The 20940-nt window shown below is 40.9% G+C and overlaps 2 protein-coding genes across 2 annotated transcripts in view; one reads left to right on the top strand and one right to left on the bottom strand.

Moving 5' to 3' along the window:
* The window catches only part of LOC311058810 (calcineurin subunit B type 1), a 39712-nt gene extending 24145 nt beyond the window's left edge, over nt 1–15567 (top strand). The window contains exons 3-6 of the mRNA XM_084076321.1: nt 5945–6121; nt 8222–8281; nt 9015–9199; nt 13103–15567. Of these exons, the coding sequence (XP_083932447.1) occupies nt 5945–6121; nt 8222–8281; nt 9015–9199; nt 13103–13150 (470 nt within the window). The 3' untranslated portion in view covers nt 13151–15567. The remainder of the gene's footprint in view (nt 1–5944; nt 6122–8221; nt 8282–9014; nt 9200–13102) is intronic.
* A 1056-nt stretch (nt 15568–16623) lies between these two features.
* Nucleotides 16624–20908, bottom strand: pno1 (partner of NOB1 homolog). The gene is made up of 7 exons (XM_084076345.1): nt 20603–20908; nt 19339–19488; nt 17795–17878; nt 17607–17667; nt 17350–17467; nt 17101–17171; nt 16624–16964 (listed from the first exon to the last, which is right to left on the bottom strand). The coding sequence occupies exons 1-7, from the start codon at nt 20813–20815 to the stop codon at nt 16897–16899; spliced, it is 765 nt and encodes a 254-aa protein (XP_083932471.1). The 5' UTR covers nt 20816–20908; the 3' UTR covers nt 16624–16896.
* Nucleotides 20909–20940: the final 32 nt, after the last annotated feature.

Below are 20940 nucleotides of genomic sequence, written 5' to 3'. Positions count from 1 at the left end.
GTGTGTGTGTGTGTGTGTGTGTGTGTGTGTGTGTGTGTGTGTGTGTGTGTGTGTGTGTGTGTGTGTGTGTACTCATGCATTAGGACCTAGGCTGTAATTATCACTAACCTGCCAACTGCATTTCTCTCTCCCCGAGTCCTCCATCTTTGGTGCAGGTTAGCAGAGTTAATGCAGTCACATGTCCCCACTAATGTGCTGCGAAAGCTGTTGAGGGCTGATGATGCTGACGATGGCAAATTACTTAATGACGTTTTGGAAATGCCAGGTTTTATGAAAAGCGAAAAAAAGGCCCAGGGTTCGCTAAAGGAATTTTGGCGATGGCAAGGATATAAGGAGGTGACTGGTCAGTGCTGGATGTCATTTCTCAGATAATGCAAAATAAACAGCGAATAGATTTCTTTGTTTGCCGTTCTAGACATGGTTACCATGATGAGGTCCCTCGTTCGTTTTCTGAGGTCTACGGGGTTAAATTAAATATCATCACACGTTTACTTTCCATTCAGCTGATGGAAACAGTGGATTCATGTTATATATTGTATTAGAATCGTTTTTTTATATTTCACTTGGAAATTGGATGGAAAGACCTTGCATGCAAGCAGACAGTCATAGACATCATTCTATGAAAAAAACTGAAGGGCTTTTTTTATTTAAAAGACAGGCTGTGTGTGTGTGTGTGTGTGTGTGTGTGTGTGTGTGTGTGTGTGTGTGTGTGTGTGTGTGTGTGTGTGTGTGTGTGTGTGTGTGTGTGTGTGTGTGTGTGTGTGTTCGTTCGTGTATCACTGTCATCTGCATATGTTTTCATGTATACTTGTGTGAACAATTGCCTTACCGTGCTCCCCTCCTTCTTTTGTGTGTGTGTGTATGTGGGGGGAAATAGTGCGTTCTAGTTGCTTAGTAACACAGTTGAGGGTGCATACAGCCTTTCCACACAAGTGGTGTGTGTGCGCTCTGCAGTGGAGTCTGTGAGATTATGATAATAATTTCACACTTGCATTGGGTCTCCCTCAGAGCCATTTATTAGAACAGTGTTGTGAGGAGCCTCTCTCCTGGTGTGTAGTGTCTGAAAATGAGTTGCTGCTGATCGCATTTGATATGATATCTGTAGAGTGTAAAAAAAAGTGTTACAGGTTAATTTGGTTACATTTTGTACACTATCTGACTTGCAAATGGATAAATTAACACTAGGAATTTCACTGTGTACACTTGTGTACTGCTGTTTTGTGTTTTCCCCTTTGTCTTTTCTTTCTTTTTTTCACCTGAGCACCATGCATGCAACCAAATTCATAATGGATTTTGAATATGTTCCCTTGCCTCTAGGTTTGGCAAATTGTTTTCCCTCTCATGTAAGGCTTACATTTAAATACAAAACAGGTGCAGGCACTGTAATTCTACTGCGTTACCTTCAAATGAACTTGGTTTGCTAAATAAAACAATTTGGAAATATCTGTTCTTCTAAATCAGAGGTGGACAACTTTGATGATGGAGAGGGCCACTATATTTCCACACTCACTCCAGAGGGCCACATTGCATATACTGTCGGGCCATTCTATGTCACGCAAAAGTAGCAAAAATAGCAATTTTGAGCTCGTAGATCTGCTATTTTTGCTAGTTTTTGAATTGGAATTCAGATTTTTTTTTTTGCAATTTTTTTTATTGGAATCCTGAAAAATAACATTTTTATTTAATTTCAAATCCATACTTATGTTAACTTTATGTACTTAAATACAAATACATTGGACATAAAAAAAAGACAATAGAATTGTAATACTAGTCATTAAGCTACTAATATAGACAGAAGAAATTAAATCGGATCATGTTTGCATGTTTGGAATTGTAACAGCTGAAATAATAATATATCAGTATTCTGATATTAACCTGCGGGCCACATTAAGTGAAGGTGGGGGCCACATGTGGCCCATGTATGTTCTAAATCCTTCTCGGCTGCATCATCTACATCAAAAATGCTTGATGCAACTTATGGAAAGTATGGAAATATTTAAGGCTTTCAAACTTTTTCATGTGACTTATTCGGCCACGGACACTCATTTCAAACAATTCTGTCCAAGGGACAATGATATGAAATATGTTGACATGTTTGATATGTTTCGGTTTACATTTGAATAGTCAAAATGGCATAATCGTGCATGAGAAGTAGATTCATAGTGGAGATATTGAAACATTTTGTTAGAATGGCTAATTCAGCTAGATATAATTCAAATTGAATTGATCTATAGTAAAATGAAAGTACTTCTCAATTGGCTGGGGATCCCTGGAACCACTGTAATCACCCCTGGGGGTCTCCGGACCACTGCTTTTATAGTACAATGTTTCATATGAATGACAACACATTTACTTTATTTGCTAATGTGACTCACCTGTTTTACTAAGAACTCAAGGAGGGGGTGTCTGTAAATTGTGCTGATGTTTGTTAAGTGGTTGTGATTGCCGGAGCAAGTTTTTCCTCAGACAGCTGAGACGATGTCTACCCTTTTCTGCCCTGCGGCAATAATAGATGCTCAAACCTGTACCAGATTGTCCGGAACGCATACAGAGAAGTTTTCTGTTTGCATTCCCTTCACTGGCTTCCGGTTGATGCCTGCACCCAGTACAAGACACTGGAGATGGCCTAAAAGGCAATCGCAGGCATGGCACCCCCCCATACCTTCAGCTCACTTAGATCAGTTAACACAGGATGTCTGTTTGAACCTTTCCTAAAACACCCTGGCCAACGCTCCACATGTCCTAGACTCTTGTCCCTCCTGGCTCCCAAGGTGTGGAATAAACTCCCCCCTGCGGTCGGGACTGCAGACTCGCTCCCCATTTTCCACTGTGGTCTAAAAACTCACACTCCACCTCACCTCCTAGCACTCTCTTCTTGTACCCCTTCTTGTCACCTATTTTGATTGATGCTAGTTATACTATGCAGATCTATTGGTTACTTGTTCACATGTTTTGTTTAGATTAACATTTATTTATTTTCACTTGTGCATACCACATAGTCTCTAATGCCCGACAGCAAGCCACCAGTTCGATTCCTGGGCCCGGGGGACCCTTGATGCATGCATGTCACTCCCTAACTCTCTCCCCCTTTTTCCTGTCTTTCTACACTGTAATAACTATAAATAAAAACAAGAAAACCCCCAAAAAATAAGAAAGACAAAAAAATATGTATTAAAAATAAATTCCACTTTGTTTACTTTTATTTGTTTTACAGGTAGACTCTTTTGAAAGCATCCCCAGAAAACACTGATTGAATCGGCAGCATTCAGTCGTTTAGCTTCACATTCAAACAGAAATATAAAAAATACAATATTGCCTTAAAATATCAGCATTATTTTGCCTATACTGATTTGATCGATATTGCATTGATCTTGCATAAATCTGCCGAGTGCATATGCTATTTATCTTGTCCTGCAAATGCACAGTGGAGAGAGAGGGGAAATACAGGGAGGGGGAAATGTGACCCAGGTCTTTAGTCAGATATGAACCCAGGACATACATGGTATGTGCACTTATGAACCCATGATATTTACATGGCATGTGCGCACTAAGTAGTTCAGTCATGTCTGACATTTTGTTCCGCATATCTTTTTCAGTTTTTAATGCTTATGGTTAATCAGTGTTCAGAAGAAAAAAACACAATCCACCATTTGAAATGGATAGACATTTGTTTGTCCAATTGAGCTTGAGGACACCATTCAAAGTAATGGGGTAACGTGTCCATTGAGTTCAATGGAGAAGTGGCGCCATGTTCTATTCGGTTCCTCAAGCTATATAGGAACAATCATGAAAAACAACACCTTTGTAATGACTTTTTGTGACATATTTCAAACACAGCTTCAAACTGCTGTTTCATGCTAATAGCCTTTCCGACCCTAAAGCTAAATCATCTCACTACTTACTACAGATGATTATTTTCATTAATGGATTCTGTATTCATGCACACTAGCTGGGGCAGGAACATTAGGCCTCACATTCACTGCAAATGGACAGTGGCAGGTTCTGTATACTGCAGACAGTGAACTAGTAGATTATGTAAGGCCCTGTACTCTGATATTTCTCAGCCATGAGCTACAGAGAAATACTGTATGCTGTCATGGGTTTGCCCACAGTCACGGTAAAATCTGTGTTAATTTAACTCTTGAGTGAACAAATGGACCCAATGGACCCAAAACGATACACATTTAGGCCTGTTCAAAAGTGAAGGTTGCGCACATCCAGTTGGTTGCTGGTGCTGGACACAAAGGGTAACAGTTTAAAATAAGAAGAATCCGCGTAACAACATTGATCCGACGATAAGTATCTTACCTAACACTGTCGAGAACTGTCTGACCGACCGACTTCAAACTCGGCTGGCGACCCGAGGGAGTGCCGTGGCCAGTGTTGATAGGCGGTTGTCCAGAACCACCGATAAAAAATTATCAGAAATATCGATAAATCCCCAGATATGGAGTACACTGATGTCATCAATATGACCTCATAGACTGGCCTCGACTCCATAAATGGGCATGCCTGACACGGAACTCCATGTATGAGTATAAAAGGGACACAGACAGATACAGATACAGAAATCTCCATATATGAGCATAAAAAGTACACAGCCAGACAGACGAGCACAACTGGTATTGCATAACTGGGTGGGGCATGCATTTCCATCTTGCATCGTTCCTGACTTGCATCGTTCCAGAGTCTTAAGTTCAAATCAGTTCCGGATTGCAGTTTGAAATTAACACTCAGGACTTTCTCTTACCGTCTCTGCTGTGTCTGTTTCACTTGTTTTCTCTCTCTCCCACTCTCACTCAAAACACAATGAGGGTGCATACAGCCTTTCTTTGTGTGTGTGTGTAACAACCTCAAAATGCACCCAGCAACTATCTTTCTACCTCTCTCCCTCTCTCTTGCTCTCTGAAGCTACACTGCAGCATCCTGGGTGCTAAATGAACTCTGTGAGTGTAAAAAAGAAAATGGACCTCAGGATTTTACTGCGTACCGTCCCACTTTACCAAAACAGTACATGTTCTCTCTCCATTGCCTCATCTTCTCATTCTCTTAAATGTTGTGCAGAATGTTCACCTTTTCACATATGAAAATTATTTGAAACAGACCCCCCCCCCCTCCCCCACATGGTGCGTAATAAAGTTGACTCCAATAAAGCTGGAATAGGATAGGATGTAATAGGATAGTCTACACTACGGTACAATACGATACACTGACAGAAGAGGAATTAATCGAATTGTCGGTCCTCTAAATTTGGCCATTATCCATTTTCTTTCATGCCCCGTCATTCTCTCTTCCTCTGTCAGTGAGGGGTAAAGATGAATAAATAGCCTGTATCAATAGGAGAATGCAGATTAGAGCAAGGCATTGTAAGTCTGGTTGGCTGAGGTATGTGACCATGTGTGAATGAGCTTATATACTAGTTAACAACAGCTTTTCTGATTGCTTCTGGATTACCCCCTCCCACCAACACCTTATTGCCATTTGTTAAGCAGAGACCAGCAAAGCTAGAGCTATTTGGAAATGGCAGCGTTAAAGAGGACCCAGCTCTCAGCTGGGCAGACCGGACGAAGGGACGCAAATAGATGTAAGTGTGCTGGGGAGGGTTGGAGCTTCCCTGTTGAACTTGGGTCACAGTTTTAGTTCTGTAGCTGGTTTTCGGGTCTGCGCAAGTTGTCCTTGACCTACATGCAGCTTTCGGTTGTTGTAATAGATAACTACAATATGAGCAGGTGCACGTGAAGGGCGGCTGTGTGCTCAAATGCTCCTCTGGTGTAAATATGCTGTATACTGTAGGCCTACATGCGTTGTGTGACTTCAACTCTTGGCCCCAATCTTGAGGGCTTGTTTGTTTCGCAAAAGACGAATGTGTTTTTTATGTTGATCTAAGCTTACTTCTGCTCATCCATATGTTTCCCTTCTCTCTCTCTCTCTCTCTCTCCCCCAGTCGATGCTGATGAGATTAAAAGGCTAGGGAAGCGGTTTAAGAAACTCGACCTAGATAACTCGGGCTCGCTCAGTGTGGAGGAGTTCATGTCCCTTCCAGAGCTCCAACAGAACCCGCTGGTTCAGCGGGTCATCGACATATTCGACACAGATGGGAATGGGGAGGTGGACTTCAAAGGTGTGCAACATCGCACACACACACACACACACACACACACACACACACACACACACACACACACACACACACACACACACACTAACCCTGCCTCCCTCTCACCCCTACCCCATCCCAGTTACATGAGGAACTCCTCATTGGCATATAAACCACCATTCTGAGTTTTATGGGTCTATAGTGCACTAAATAAAGGTAGTAAATCAGTTTGATCGTACATTTATTCTATATTGAATAACATTTATTTTATTTTATTTTTTTACTTACTGCAGAGGGTGCATATTATATTCACAATATGGGGTTTCATGTTGTCTGTGGACACAACAGTACAGTAACCATAATTTAATTGAATTGTCTTATTTTTCAGGAGAGCACAGACTTGGGTCTAGTTTTTTCCCCTAAACATTTACAATTTCTATGCATTGCATACAAGAAACCTTTGGTATTGGTCTGTCCATTTTCTGAGCTGATCGAATTAGAACATGGACCTGTGCCCAGCACTTAATAAATGGTGCTGTAAAACAAGCCCGTTGTCCTCTAGGCTGAGAAAGGCTCAACACTTGAAGCGGTTTTGGCAAACATTAATCACACAACATCATTAACAAAAGAAGATCTCGATAACCAGGGACTTTGGCCACACACACACACACACATTCTCTCTCTCTCCTTCCTCTCTCTTTTTGTCTGCATTACAATGCATTATCTCTGCATTGCAGCAGTACTAATTGTTTAAAATAAGATGAGAGATGGGTCATTGGTGCTGCCTAGCACTTTTTTATTTTTACAGAATGTGTATTGATTAATTAATTGATCTCATTTTGTATATTACCTTTTAAGGGGTATTTGTTTTCATAATAGATACAATATCCTGTTCCATGAATTCCCATTTAAGGATGTTTAAAGGTTCCTTTACATTACTTTAAAATGATGTTGAACTTTGGTATAATACATCCTTGGGTTTTATAGGTGCCCCATGATATACACTGTAAATCCAAATATTGGACTATATGATCTGTATCTGTTGCAGCAGTGCTTTGTGAGTGGGGAACGGGGAGTCATGTTTTTTCTCTCACCATTCATTCTGCCTGGCAAAACGGGTCTCAAAATCACTTTTAGGGGAATGTGAAATGACTTAATTCACTTTTTTTTTACCCTTTGAATTTGAAAGAAGATCCGGTCAGTAAACATATTGAAACGGAATGAACAAACTATTATGTTTACCAATAACTGTAACTAGACGGGGTTGGGGGGACGGGAATTGCATAGCATGACCCACGTGTGTGTTGTTTTCCTACCGGATCGCAGTAACTTGCGTAAGTTGCGTAGTAACTTGGCACGCGGAACTGCTTCGCCCCTGTCACTCTCATTCCAAGATTGTTGATAGTTTACGATTCTGTCCCTATCGGTACATAACTCGACCGGCACTGAGACGGCTCTAGTGGACTTCGCAACGTTCGACAGGGCGACTCGCTTGCCTACGGCTCGCTCGGCGGTGCCTCTTGTTGCTCAAGTCCACTAGAGACGGCCTCCGTTATTGTACTGTAACTGTATTTTGCCCAACTACTTACTAACTTCATATTCGGTTATGTAGTCTGTTCTCACCCAGTGGGCCAAGTGGTCCGCCTCGCTGGGGGCATCAAAAACTATGACTAAACCTAATAAAATAATTTGCGATACATTTTAGATTAGATAAATAAACAATGGCGGGAGAGGGATTCGATCCCGGGACGCTGGGATTGTAAGTAAGTAACTAAGTCCATGTGGTATTGCAGGGGTTTGGGAGTTATTTAAAACGGTCCGCTCGTGTGAGAGGCAGTTTTGTGTGCGTCACAGAAGGGGGCGTTGCCAAGTTACTACGATCCGGTAGGACACACACCTCACTCTCCAGTCCCCTCTCAGAGCACAGGAACAACTGCTAAAGATAATTAACAATATTTGGACTTATATCATGGATGTTATCTATACAAACCAAGGTTCTACTAAAGTTCAACAACATTTTTTAAGAGGTTAAAAAACATTAACCTCTCAAACAATCCCATCAAATAAAAAAAAATGTTCTCTTCCTAGAGCAAATGTTACTGACTGTCACTGTTCCCCTCCCAGAGTTCATCGAGGGAGTCTCACAGTTCAGCGTCAAGGGGGACAAGGAACAGAAGCTTCGGTGTAAGTAGAGCTGCAAATCTTCTGCCACCTTGAAACAATCCTTGAAAAACACATGTGGACAGAGGTGGCGCTCAGTGGTTGGGACTCCCAAACACACCATTGCCAAACCATTTCCACCCTGGTCCCCTTACCCAAACCCCATCCAAGTCCTATAGTAAACCCCAGGCCATAACCCTAATCCAGCCGAACGCAAACCTCCCCCTGACATAATCCCAAATCCACACCAACCCCAACTCCTTCCACAAACCCAACTCAACCTCTACCACCAATCTAACCCCAAGTCCTTACCCCATCCCAACACAACATATCCCCCATTACCCGTGTTAACTCTGACCCCAGCCTCTATCACAGCCCCTAACCCGTTTCCTGTCCCTAACCCTGCCACCTCTGGAGCCACATGTGTCACTTGCTGGTGGGGGTTTGAGTCTCGCCGGAGCTTTCTCTCCTGTGTCTCCCCTGTTCTGTGTTCCTCTCAACGTTCCACTCAACCAACGAAGGAGGAGAAGTACCTTGAGAAAATAAGTAAAACATTTTATTTACTGTTGGAACTGTCTTTGAGCAGCGTGAAGGTGACGTTTTCTTTTCTTTTCCATATTCAAAAGGCTGCTAAGTATGTTATGGTCATATCATGTCACGTGTGATTAATAATTTGATCTTTTATCTACCGTTTTTCCTTTTCACTTTTGTTTTTTTCGTCTTTTTTTTTCTTTCTCCGTCCGTCCTCATCTTTCAGTTGCATTCAGAATCTATGACATGGACAAGGACGGTTACATCTCCAACGGCGAGCTCTTCCAGGTGCTCAAGATGATGGTTGGCAACAACCTGAAGGACACGCAGCTGCAGCAGATCGTGGATAAGACCATCATCAACGCTGACAAGGACGGAGACGGCAGGATATCCTTTGAAGAGTTCTGTGCAGTAAGTCTGTCCTTCCAGCCGTCTGTCAGCCCACGGGGATGTTGTTGTTGTTACATTGAAGGCTAATATCAAAGGGCAGAAAATTGCTGACTCTGAAGTGTGATGTCAAAGGCTTTAAAGAATATATGCGAAGGGATTGTTGCAAAGTGGGGGTAACACAAGTTAATATTGGATGCGTTATAGATCCATATTCCATAATGCTCTTAATGTTATTAAGAGGTAGTGTTGGATGTGTTACGTTTAGTGTTAGAAACAAACTGATGTGAGTAATTGTGGAGAGACTTGTCTGATTGGCGATTCTGCTCTTTAGTGATGTCATATTATGGTGAGAGCATTTCATCCACCAGGATCTCTCAGCTGGTTCTGGGGCCCAAAATGTGTACTGGCTGAATAGCGCTGCCTTTAGACCAAATAGAGAGCCTAAATCTAATGTTTATTCATTGCATGCAGAGCCCCCTTACAGTATTTGAGTTTGAATCAGAACAGGCATGTGTCATGGCTGTCGACGTTATAGCTAGGGATGATTTTTTTTGAAGTCGATTTTCGTCTCGACTCTAAAAATAGAAATCGAAAAATCTAAATTGTATATATATTTTTTTGTAATGGCTTGTTTAAAAACATTAATATAAACGTTACTGTCTAACAAAATAGCCAGTTCAGAATGTAAAAAATGATCAAATGTTTTCCAAATGGGAGAGGAACAGTGTATGCGCGGACTAGTTTTGCTTACATCCTGCAGCCTGCTTGTGCATGCTTGAAAGCCCGCTTGGAAATGGCAGCTTCACACATAAGAGTGCGGTGTGGGATGATTTTGTCAAGATTGGCGATAAAACAAAGTGTGCGTAACACTCGTCAACATCAGTGATGTCAAATCACATTAAAGCAAGACACCCAGTCCCAAAGCCGTCAACCAAGAAAGAATGGCAGACTTCACCGTGAAACCTTGCCATTGTGATGACCGGTGGGCAGAAAAGATCACTGTTTTGACAGATGATAGCCGAAGATATTATGCCCACTATTAGCGGCGTTGAGGGGAAAGGCTTCCGTGAGCGGCATTTCCAGAATAAACCGTGCCCTGTCGCCAAACAATGACAGTGCCACGAGAGAGATCGTACCGGTAACCGGAACGATCGCCCCAAAACACACTCGGCCCTATTTTTTACTGAGGTTACATGTAGGAGTACCTGTTGGCGACTCCCAGGATGCCGGATTTGGCCCAGGGCGACCGTGTTTTAGGGCGAGCATTCTTTTATTCGTTCTTCCTAATTTGTCAAATGTAGGCCTCGTTAGTTATAGGCTGCTGTAGCCTACGGATTAAACAACTACGATCGACACATAAATGATAAATGGCCCGGCACGTCGACTCGCAAAATATGAGTCGTTTAACATCCCTAGTTATAGCACTTAACCACTTTAAACCTAGTGTCCCTAATTTTGGGTATGTTGTCATAGGTAAAAATATTCAAACGTTTTCACACAGATCTACGAGCTTTTCGTCGCTATTAGTTGTACGGATAATCGTACAGGGCTTAAGTGGTTAAAGACGTCCGCCTCCAAACCCACATGTTCCCCAAGCCAGAGTCTTGCTGATGTGCCTCCCTCATGCCGTCTCCCACTCAGCTTCCTTACTGTCTCAATATGGAAAGAATACCAAGAGGAATGGACTGCCCACTCTCAGTTGAAAGAATAAAACATGTCTTTAAAAAGTGAAGTAATAAAACATTCTTGCGTTGAGAACAGCCTGGAGACAGTCTGCGGACAGACATGAGCCCTAATGGCGCTGAACATGTGATGCATGTGGCCTCGTTGAAAATATCGGCCCCCAATATATCATTTGTACAATAACCGTCTCATGTAGGCCAGGAACTCGTCTTGGTCTGAAACATTTCCATAAATGAAAGGCACCCGGTTCTAACAGACAGACATAGGGCCCCACATTTTGACGGCTGTATCTCTGGAGCCTTGAACTAAAAACGCTCTTGTCCTTGCGGGAGTGTATTTTCAGGATGGCTTGAAAAGAACATGAGATCCTGTTTTAACAAAGGAACACTGTTCAAACGCTTCAAGGTTTAAATGCAAGGGACGCGTGTGTGTGTGACATGATTTAAGACCGCCTTGCTGTAAGCGCCTCGGATCTGAACATGGAGTGTGAGGATCAGATGGCAACAAAGGGGTGTAAAAATAACACAATTGTGAATTGTAAAAAATACTTGATTAAAGGGTTCGTAGTAGCCTCAGAAGCGGACTGGAATATTTTTTTCATATGTTTGGTAGTACTTCATGTGTCACTGTTACATATGCTGTAGTGCATACATACAGTACATTCTCTGGGCCGATCCCAAACCTAATTATCACAACTGCAATGGCCAAAAAAACAAAGATGCTCTTATACAGTGTTTGTGTCTGTTTGTGTGTGTATACTATGCCAGATGGAGGACATGACAGAAAAACAGGATTGCAGACAAAACCCGTATTCAAGACACGTCAGATGGTTTCAGAGAAATTGCCAACCACAAAAATGTCTACCAAATACTTTCTAATGCTCTGAATCTTCCACCACTCATCCTATTGCTCCTTCTCAAAGGAAATGCAAAACAACCATCTTGGAATAATGGATAAATAATCATGGAATTCATGATAAGATATTTGAGTTCCATAATTATGTTCCAATGTCATGTTGCTTTTTAATAATATACGAACTTAGCAGTTACGACTAGGCATAGTAAATCATATCAGGTTTTCTTTATAAAGCACGTAAAAAACATAGTTGACTAAAGTGCTGTATGATATGTTGATAAAGCAGTATAAATATATAACAGACAATAACAGGAGGTCAAAATGTGAGGGTTAATACAGCATAAAATGAAACCAATATAAAGTACAATAACGCAAGCGGAAAATAAAAGGGGATGTCGAAGACATGGAGAACAGTTTGGAGAAAGTGTGTGTTTTAAAAGGGTTCACGGTAAGAAGCCTCAGTCGAGGATCTAGTGTCCTAAAGGTGTCCAGGGGGTAGAATAGTTTGGTGGTGCTAGTCTATTAAGGGCTGTAAAAATTAAAAGTACATTTTAAAATCAGTCTGACTGGGAACCGATGAGCGGAGGCCAGTGTAGGGGTGATGTGGTCTCACTTTCGGGTGCCAGTCAGGAGACTAATGTTGTAGTAGTAGTAGTATTTACATACACTGAAGGCCACGTGAAGACTGAGTGTGATCCTCTTTTTAACCCATTTAGACCTGAGGCCGATTTTAAAAACGCCTTCTAATTCCTAACCTAAGCCTTGAGAAAAGCTTCTATTTTGGATTCGAAAAATAAATAAAACATCCTGTTGCCATATACATAGCAACATCTAAAATGACACTATGCTATCCCGGTTTTTGAACAACGTATAGGCTTTCCCGGTCTTAATACTGTAGCCACCTGGTCGTGATACAAGTTCAGATATTGTCAGTCATCTTTATCAGTGCTCCGTGAGAAGGGAACACTTGTCTCTCTCCATTCACTCTAACTGTATGCTGAAATAGGTCTCCTGTTCATTTCTTTGGGGAAAGTGAAATAGATATGAATATGTTATATTACCCTTTCAATTTGAAAAATATATTACACCTAAATCTATGAGAGTCAGTTTGGGATGAAATTGATATTGTCTTTCAAGTCGTACAGCAATAGACTTGGAGGCCCCTTGTGATCAACTGGTGAAGACTTGGTTGACCACCTTGACATTTCTGTTGCCAAACTGGATGTTCACTAATGTTTGAGTGTTTTGGGCAACTGGTGGTTGTTACACCCTGATACAGTCTATATTGTACATCATAATATAAACTACTGTAGCACTGTACCAGATAATATATGTGACCCATCTTGTGTTGTTGAACCTACATAATGCTTTGCCTCTTCCCACCAGGTGGTTGGCGGTCTCGATATACACAAAAAGATGGTGGTTGACGTGTGAGCGACCCTCCTGCTTGCAAATCCCGGCCCTACTCTTCCTCAACACTCGCTTTCTTCTCCATCTCTGAGGATCTGCTCAAGACGTCTGGCAAACGCTCTCTGTGTAACTCAATGGAAGTATTCTATCTCTCTCTCTCTCTCTCTCTCTCTCTTAGTCTTCTCTCTGTGAAGCCACTTGTTTGTTTTTTCTTCCAAAAACCACAAGCCTCGAAGTCGACTTTGAAGTGTTATTGAACTGTAATCCTCTCAATAACAGACTGAAGGACAGCTGCTTCTCAATTGTAAGAGCATCTCCAAAAGGACGGATGGATAGATAGATAGATAGATAGATAGATAGAGATAGATAGATAGATAGATAGCTGGATGGGATGAGGGAGGGAGATGGCGAAGAGGCTGGTTGGCTTGTTCATATTTCGTTGTTTCTTTTTTTATTGTTATTTTTGATATTTATTTTTGTTCTTGTCTTTTATAAAGAAGAAAAAAACACCAGTATATCTGTGGGTCGCTCGACAGGGGAAGTGTGTAGCTAGCAGAGGTGTTAACGTCAAGATACTTGATTTCAATACAACTAGGAAGTAGGGTATGAAGTGCCAACCAGAACATATCCAGAAAACCAGTGCAAGTTATTACCTGTCATTATTGCTATCTTTTTTTCTTTTTTTTTTGGTGTGACAAATTGTCTGTGACACATCAAAAAATCTGCATGGTCACTTGTCGCGGCGACACATTACACAAGAAATGTTAAAATATTCCGACTTTTTTTTTTTTTGCTTTGGTCCTTTGTTTTAGCTTCCACTTGAGCAGTTAGGATTAGAGCAGTCTGGGTTTCATATAAAGTTAAAGCTTCCGTTTAGAAGAGTAATTCATGTTTTCTTTTTTGTAATAAGAGTGATAGTTTTATTTATACTTCTACATGTTTATAATGTTGGAGATTATTCTCGTTTCCTCTCATGAAATTATTAGTAGATTAATTAATGCCAAGAAAGTGATGTCTTTGCAAAACAAATTTGTGGCTGCAAACTGATAACATGGTTTACTCTCAATGACACATTTTACATTGAACTGTGTGCATTCAGAAAGACAATCCCCAATGCGAAAGATGGGCTCAGCTCTCACTAATGCATTCTCTGTGAATTCATGAGATGAATTTCAGTACGTTTTCATTATTTGTAAGAAGAGGCTAGAGATTTGCCTAAGAACCAAGGAGAACAATGATAGACAGATTTGTGAACAAAACCCTTGAAATTACAGGGAAATTCATAAATACTGTACGTGTATAGCAACTTAACATTCAGAGATTTATCTGCAGGCAGCATTATTGTTTTTTAACCAATATATGTGTATATTAGGTAATGTTTGCTCATGAGCCCTTCTTGAATACAAACGTACCTTTCTCCATATAGTGCGGGACAGCACGGACACCTCAATTTAGTGCAACAGAACGAAATACTCTTAAGAAGAAATACAGAATAAATATGTTGGCGTGATCAATGTGCAATGAGATAGACTGTATATTTTAAGTTTCTTTTGAGCGTGTACATTTCAAAAGTTGGCTTCTGTCACGGTCACCTCTGTTTTTTTTCCTCTCACACACACACACACACCAATATAGTAAACCAACCAAACTGTCCATTTATTTAAGGGAAAATGCTTCCTATAAAATGGCACTTGGACATTTTTTCTTTTTCTTTAATAGACCGACTGTGGATTTGGACAGGTGTTTTAGTGAGAGATGTGAATTCGGAGCGCCCTATCTTACCCCAACTTCCCCACCCCCCCCCCCCCCCCCCCCCCAACCCCAAAGCTCTGCACGGCTTGGGCCTCCCTGTGCTTGCATGACATGGAAATATATTTTTTCGTTGTGCATGTAGATCAATTTTTTGAAATAATCCTCTTGTTTACACATGGATGGTGATGTTAATATATTTAAGAATTTCAATGGTATATGATATGGATGTTGCCAAACCTTGGTAAATGTACACATATTATGAGAGGTAATCCAAATGAACTGAACTACATGTAAACTTTTTTTGTATTTTAACCCGGGTCAGCCACATGCTTCTATTTCAGTAAAGTTGCATATCTGATCCTGTCTCAAACTGCCACACACTGTACTCAGCTTAAAGGGGAAAAAATGGATGTTTTTTTTTTCTTTTGTATATAAGTATTTGTTAAAAGCAGTTCTGGCTCTCTGTTCTCTGTATAGTTCAGACCGCGCTTTAGTTCGTAAGTGCTTTTCTTTTCTCTGAGGATTATTTGGGTTCTCTTTTAGTTTGTGTGGGGAAAATCTGAAATGATTAAGTTTGAGAACTTTTGTTTTTTCTTTTTCTGCATGCTGCATCTTATGCTGTGGGACTGTTGGAAACTTGATACTGTATGAAAATTTAAAAAATTTAAATAAAACTTTAAAACGTTGAACACATTGGCCTCCTCAATTACTCAACATTTGATCATCTGTAAGTGTTATTTATTTGTTGTATACCAGTACTAACTATGGCAGCTCATTTCCACCACTGAGTAAGAATAAAAAGGCTTCAAATGCAGGTTTAGTCTTGGAATTGTGACTGTCAGAACTCAAGAGATTTTGCTCTGTGCATAACCGTTATCCCAGGTTTTCAGAAGGGGATATACCCATTTAATGTGAAGGAGTCGTGTTTCCGGTTCAAATCAGCTGCAGAGCCAATCAAAGAAAGCTATGGGAAAATGTACTGAAAGGGAAACTGGTATGTCCCCTTCTGAGAACCTGGGACTACAATTAACCCATGACCTGAGGCCGTATCTACAAATGTCAATGCCATGTCTAAATCAGTAGTTCTCACTTTATCTGAAAATGTTGTGCCAAGGACCCCCAGAAGAGATGTTAAAAATACTTTAAATGGCAATGTACATGCTCGTACTCTGAGCTTGTAGATCTGATATTTTTGAGAACCACTGTTTTCTGAAAAGCTTAAAGGAGGAGTTCACCCAAAAAATTACTTATTTTCTATCAATTACACACCCCATGAAGCCTTGATTTCATGGATTTATTTTTGTTTTTGTGGCATTCCTAAGACAATAATTTGATGACCGTGTGTATTTCCGGTAGGAGACACAAATAATCTACTTTGTGTCTCCTACCGGATACATTAGCCGGTAGGAGACAGGAATCAAATTATTAGCTTAGGAATGCGACAAAAACAAAAAAGAATCCATGGATTCAAGGCTTCATAGGGTGTGCAATTGATAGAAAATAAGTCATTTTTTGGGTGAACTCCTCCTTTAAGTTGCTATATATAGCTAAAATCTAAAATGACAGATGCTTTCCCTATTTTAATGGGTTAAGCACAGATCCGATTGCAAGTTCGAGTTCAAGCACTTTTAATTTTTTGCTCTGGAAATGGGCTTTAATAAATAACATTACAATGAGTCAGAGAATGTACAAAAATTCTATTATGTAAAACCTTGAAATATACCCATTAAGTTTTGACAATTTGAGTACCGGGGCTGAAATACATTTTATTTACATGAATTCACATTGTAATGTACGGTATCTAATTAACATTTCTGTGAAGATAATGCATCTTAATTTGGAACTGTGTAATCCCAACAAGCAGTAATCATGATGCCAGGTCCATCTGCCCAAAAAAACAATACTGTTGTAGAACAACCTGTAAAAGGCTAGTCCACACCAAGGCACAGAAACCATTCATGGTGGTGTTAGCTATGGCCAACCACACGGAACAAACTGGATCCATTGGCAGCCATATTTCAGAATCTGTCTGCAGACCTGCTGGCCACTGCCCTGATGTTGCCGTAGACCTTTGATGGTGGACTTCCTGTGGGAAGAAAAGTCCAAAGATAATTTCCAGTCTTTTCACACATTGTAGAGTTGCAGGCTTTAAAATTACGTACATAATAATACATATAATGGGTCCATGGATTGAAAAAACAGTGTGTTAGTATCCCGCTTACCTAAGATTAGATTGCATATCGCTGTGCGGGCCATCTTGATGTTCTGAAAAGATCCTAATATGTGTACTTTTCTGTTGAATGAATAAGGGCAAGTATTAAAAATATATACATCTTGTTTTAGATCACTTTTAAGTCAAAAAGAGGATTCACAGTTTCTTTGTAGCTCACACAATTGACATGACCCATACTTCATCACTTCCACAGGACATGGAGTGCTTTTTTCTCTTTAAACTCAAGGGAGCCACTCACGTGTCTGCCAGCACAATGCGAGTCTTTGTGACATTTTCAATGGTGAATTTGGTTTTTCCGCCCTTCCCGGCTATCCTTCCGATGGCTCGGGATAAGTGGTCTCCCTTCAGCGGTTTCACTGCCAAGACAGCCAACATGAGAAAACACTTAGACAATGAGCGCATGCCAAAAATGCTTGACCTTGACTTTGGAACAGGGATAGAAGGAGAATTTACAATATGGAGCAAACGGGTGCTCAAAAGTTGGTGCAGTCTTACCGTCTGTGACTTCGAAGGATTCTAGGAAAAGCTCGTCTAATCTGATGAGTGCCAGAGCATCCTAGGGAGATGGGAGCGATAGATGGATATGAAGGGAAAAAGTTAGACAGGTGTAAATAAACACATTAAATGAAGGTTTCTTAAAAATCGAGACATTTGCTTTATTTAAACACATGATTGGTACGTACCTCAACCTGAAAGCCTAGTATAAATGCCTTGACGAAATCTGCAGCTCTTGTGAGTGAGGCGATGTCCTGCGTGTCTTTGCATGTCTGAAGGAGGACATTTTATACACATGAGCACACAATCAAAATGCATCATACACGTTTATCATCATGTATCATCTCTCATCACACTAAACACATGTAAACGTCCTTCAATAAGCATAAAGCATATGTATGGGGCACACAAATTGACAGCTGTGATTACAATTACCCCACGCCAATTTATGTGCCCCATATGTAATGTGTTTGTTGAAGGAAGTTTACATATGTTTAGTGCTGCTGTCTGTGAATGCCACCCTGTCGCGTACAGAGAATCTGCTCCTTTTGAAACTTGTGGAACTAAATAAACATTTTCTTCCAGAACTTTCAAATGGATATGATGACCAGAGCTGAGTAGCTGTAGCCTGGTAAACCCTCCCTCCGGAAATCTCATTTCCATTTGATTTCAGGAAGGAGTCTGGTCTGAAACGCCTTTCTGCAATAATCGCTGTGGGCTGGAGTAATACCGTTGACTGACAACCCCTTCAACCAATGATCGTTTTTCCCCTTCAGCCAATGAGCAGTTCATTTTGACGAGCTCCAGACTATGTGACGCAACGGGACTTTTGGGACGGCCATGCCGAAAATAGGTTGCCTTATTGGGATACATGCGTGTCACTCCCCGCCCCTGCCGGTTCTCTAAATTTATATTTTTAAATAGGCTCTGTCATGATTAATTGTTGAAGTTAAACAACTAAATTCTATCCAAACGATATGTTAATAGTAAATTCCGTGCCTCAAAAAAGAAGTTTGAGACCGTTTTAAGAACGAAACTAAGAAGTGACGGCACTCGGACAACAACAATGGCTGCCGTTCGTCTTTTGTCGGCGGCTCTCAGGCTGCACTCGGGTTCATTCGGGCTCACTCGAACTCGCCACCTGATTGGTCAACTGTCGCTGTCAATCACAGAACAATGAGCGACGACGCTGATAGGCTCGTCGGCTCGGCGAGCAGAGCGATTATTGGAGAAAGGCGTTTCAGACCAGACTCCTTCCTGAAATCAAATGGAAATGAGATTTCCGGAGGGAGGGTTTACCAGGCTAGAGTAGCTGATCCCAAGTCACAGCAACTAATTATTGGGTGAGTACACACGGAGCGCTACAAATTATAATGCCGCTGGGTCTGGGATGAATCCCTCCATGATAAATGCATTATGCATTTTATAGTGTGGAATATCATCCATTCTAGGGCTAGCACAGTGTTGAGACCGTTGAGCATACTGGCTACACCAGTGTATGTTTTCTGCTGAAAACATCAACAGGCATTCAAGGCTAACATTCTACGAAAATAGCAGATCTACAAGCTCACAATTACGCATCGCAACAGGTTGTGAGCTTGCAGATCGGCTATTTCCGGCAAAGAGATTTGGTGTAAAGGGGGGCACCAAGTACTGGGTGACGGGACACTGGTCAACAAAAGTATAGGGTTTAAGAGATCATGGGTGGTTAAACATGAATTGTAGAACTTACTTTAATTTCAACATTCCTGCTTTTCAGGTTGAATCTAACTTGAAGCTGTAGGTTCTCTACAATGGGAGTGAAGATCTTCAGCCAGCTCTCCTTCAGTGGTGTGTATCTGTGTGGTGGGACAGGGATCTTACGCAGCTCATCTACTCCACCCTGGAACAAAGATGAAAAGTACATGTTCACATTATTATCTGTCAAACATGAAAAGTACATGTTCACATTATCTGCCAAATATATAAGGCAGTGGTTCTCAAACTTTTTCATGCCAAGGACCCCCAAAATGATATGTATTTGGCCGCGGACCCCCATCTCAAATATGTTGTTCCAGGGACCCCCCAGAAGCAAAGATTTGAGTTACAAATGTTTGCTTAAAAATATATATATATATATTCAAAGGTTTGCGCAAATGTTCACGATAAAAAAAAAGCAGATCTACAAGCTCATAGCGCGGCACTCTATGAACTTGTATATCTGCTATTTTTCAATAGCCAAAGTATAAAAGGTAAAAATGATTGTGATGCTATATTAACATATTTTTTTGGGGACCCCCTTGAACCCCAAGGACCCCTGGGGGTCCCTGGACCCCACTTTGAGAACCAACGATATAAGGTACATGTTCACATTATCTGTCAAAGATATAAGGTAAATGTTCACATTATCTGTCAAAGATATAAGGTACATGTTCACATTATCTATACAAATTAAATCAAATTGTAGTTGTCAAAAATGCACAGAAACAGATCAACGTACTCATCCATTGTCACTGCATTTTATCGTGTTAGTTATAAAATGTAAAAAAAAATCGTCAGTGTCAATGCATCTAACTGTACACTCCGAGTTAAATTAATGTCATTGATTGATTGTTCATGGTTCGAGTGATGTCAGCAAAGCTGTATTGCGCAAGCGCAACAGTCGCCAGCTGACAGAGCCAACGTGGGTCACACTAATGTTATGATTATTAATTATTAGTTTACAGATCATAATAATACTAAAAGCCACAGGCCAACAATATAACATAACCCCAGTGGTGTAAAGTAACTAAGTCCATTTACTCAAGTACTGTACTTTCTGCATTCTGCATGATGAGTACTACTTTTGATATTTTTTTTTAGTGATGTCAGCCAAGCTATGCTGCGCAAGCGCAACACAATAGCCAGCTGACAGAACCAACGTGGGCCAGGGTCACACAAATGTTATGATCATTATTAGTTCACAGATCATAATAATACTAAAAGCCACAGACCAACAGTATAAAATAAAGCATTACCTTTAATTGGTCGCCCGAAATAGGTGGAAACTGCGGCCGCTTGATCGCCACCCCTGAGTCTTCTGCCTCCATTCCCACTCCATCTTGTTCGCGTTTTCGTTTGTGGCTCTTTTTAGACTTGACTTGGACGAAATCCGTAGCACCGTCTGTTGTTGCACCTTCACCATCAGCAGCACCAGTGGTCTGAGGGGCTGGATTATTGTCAGTGTCCATGATTATATGATTATATCCGAGCAAAAAGAGATAAATAAGACAGACCAACTTCTAAACACGGGGTAGGATGTTGTCCTCGTGCAACGTAAAGGACCTAGCGTTGCCAGGTGTTGTGAGAGAATCAA

This window comes from Gymnoscopelus microlampas, assembly GCF_963454915.1.
Source record: "Gymnoscopelus microlampas genome assembly, chromosome: 13".
In the NCBI taxonomy this organism is placed as follows: domain Eukaryota; kingdom Metazoa; phylum Chordata; class Actinopteri; order Myctophiformes; family Myctophidae; genus Gymnoscopelus; species Gymnoscopelus microlampas.
The sequence above is the reverse complement of the archived record's forward strand: the minus strand, read 5'-3'. Positions and strand labels throughout refer to the sequence as shown.

What these genes read in the sequence shown, in the direction of transcription:
- pno1 (XM_084076345.1), bottom strand. Translation starts at nt 20,815, where the DNA reads ATGGACACTGACAATAATCCAGCCCCTCAGACCACTGGTGCTGCTGAT. An exon ending in TACTAGGCTTTCAGGTTGAG is followed by an intron (nt 17,668 to 17,794) that starts GTACGTACCAAT and finishes CCATCTCCCTAG; the next exon opens with GATGCTCTGGCACTCATCAG. An exon ending in CGCATTGTGCTGGCAGACAC is followed by an intron (nt 17,172 to 17,349) that starts GTGAGTGGCTCC and finishes TTCATTCAACAG; the next exon opens with AAAAGTACACATATTAGGAT.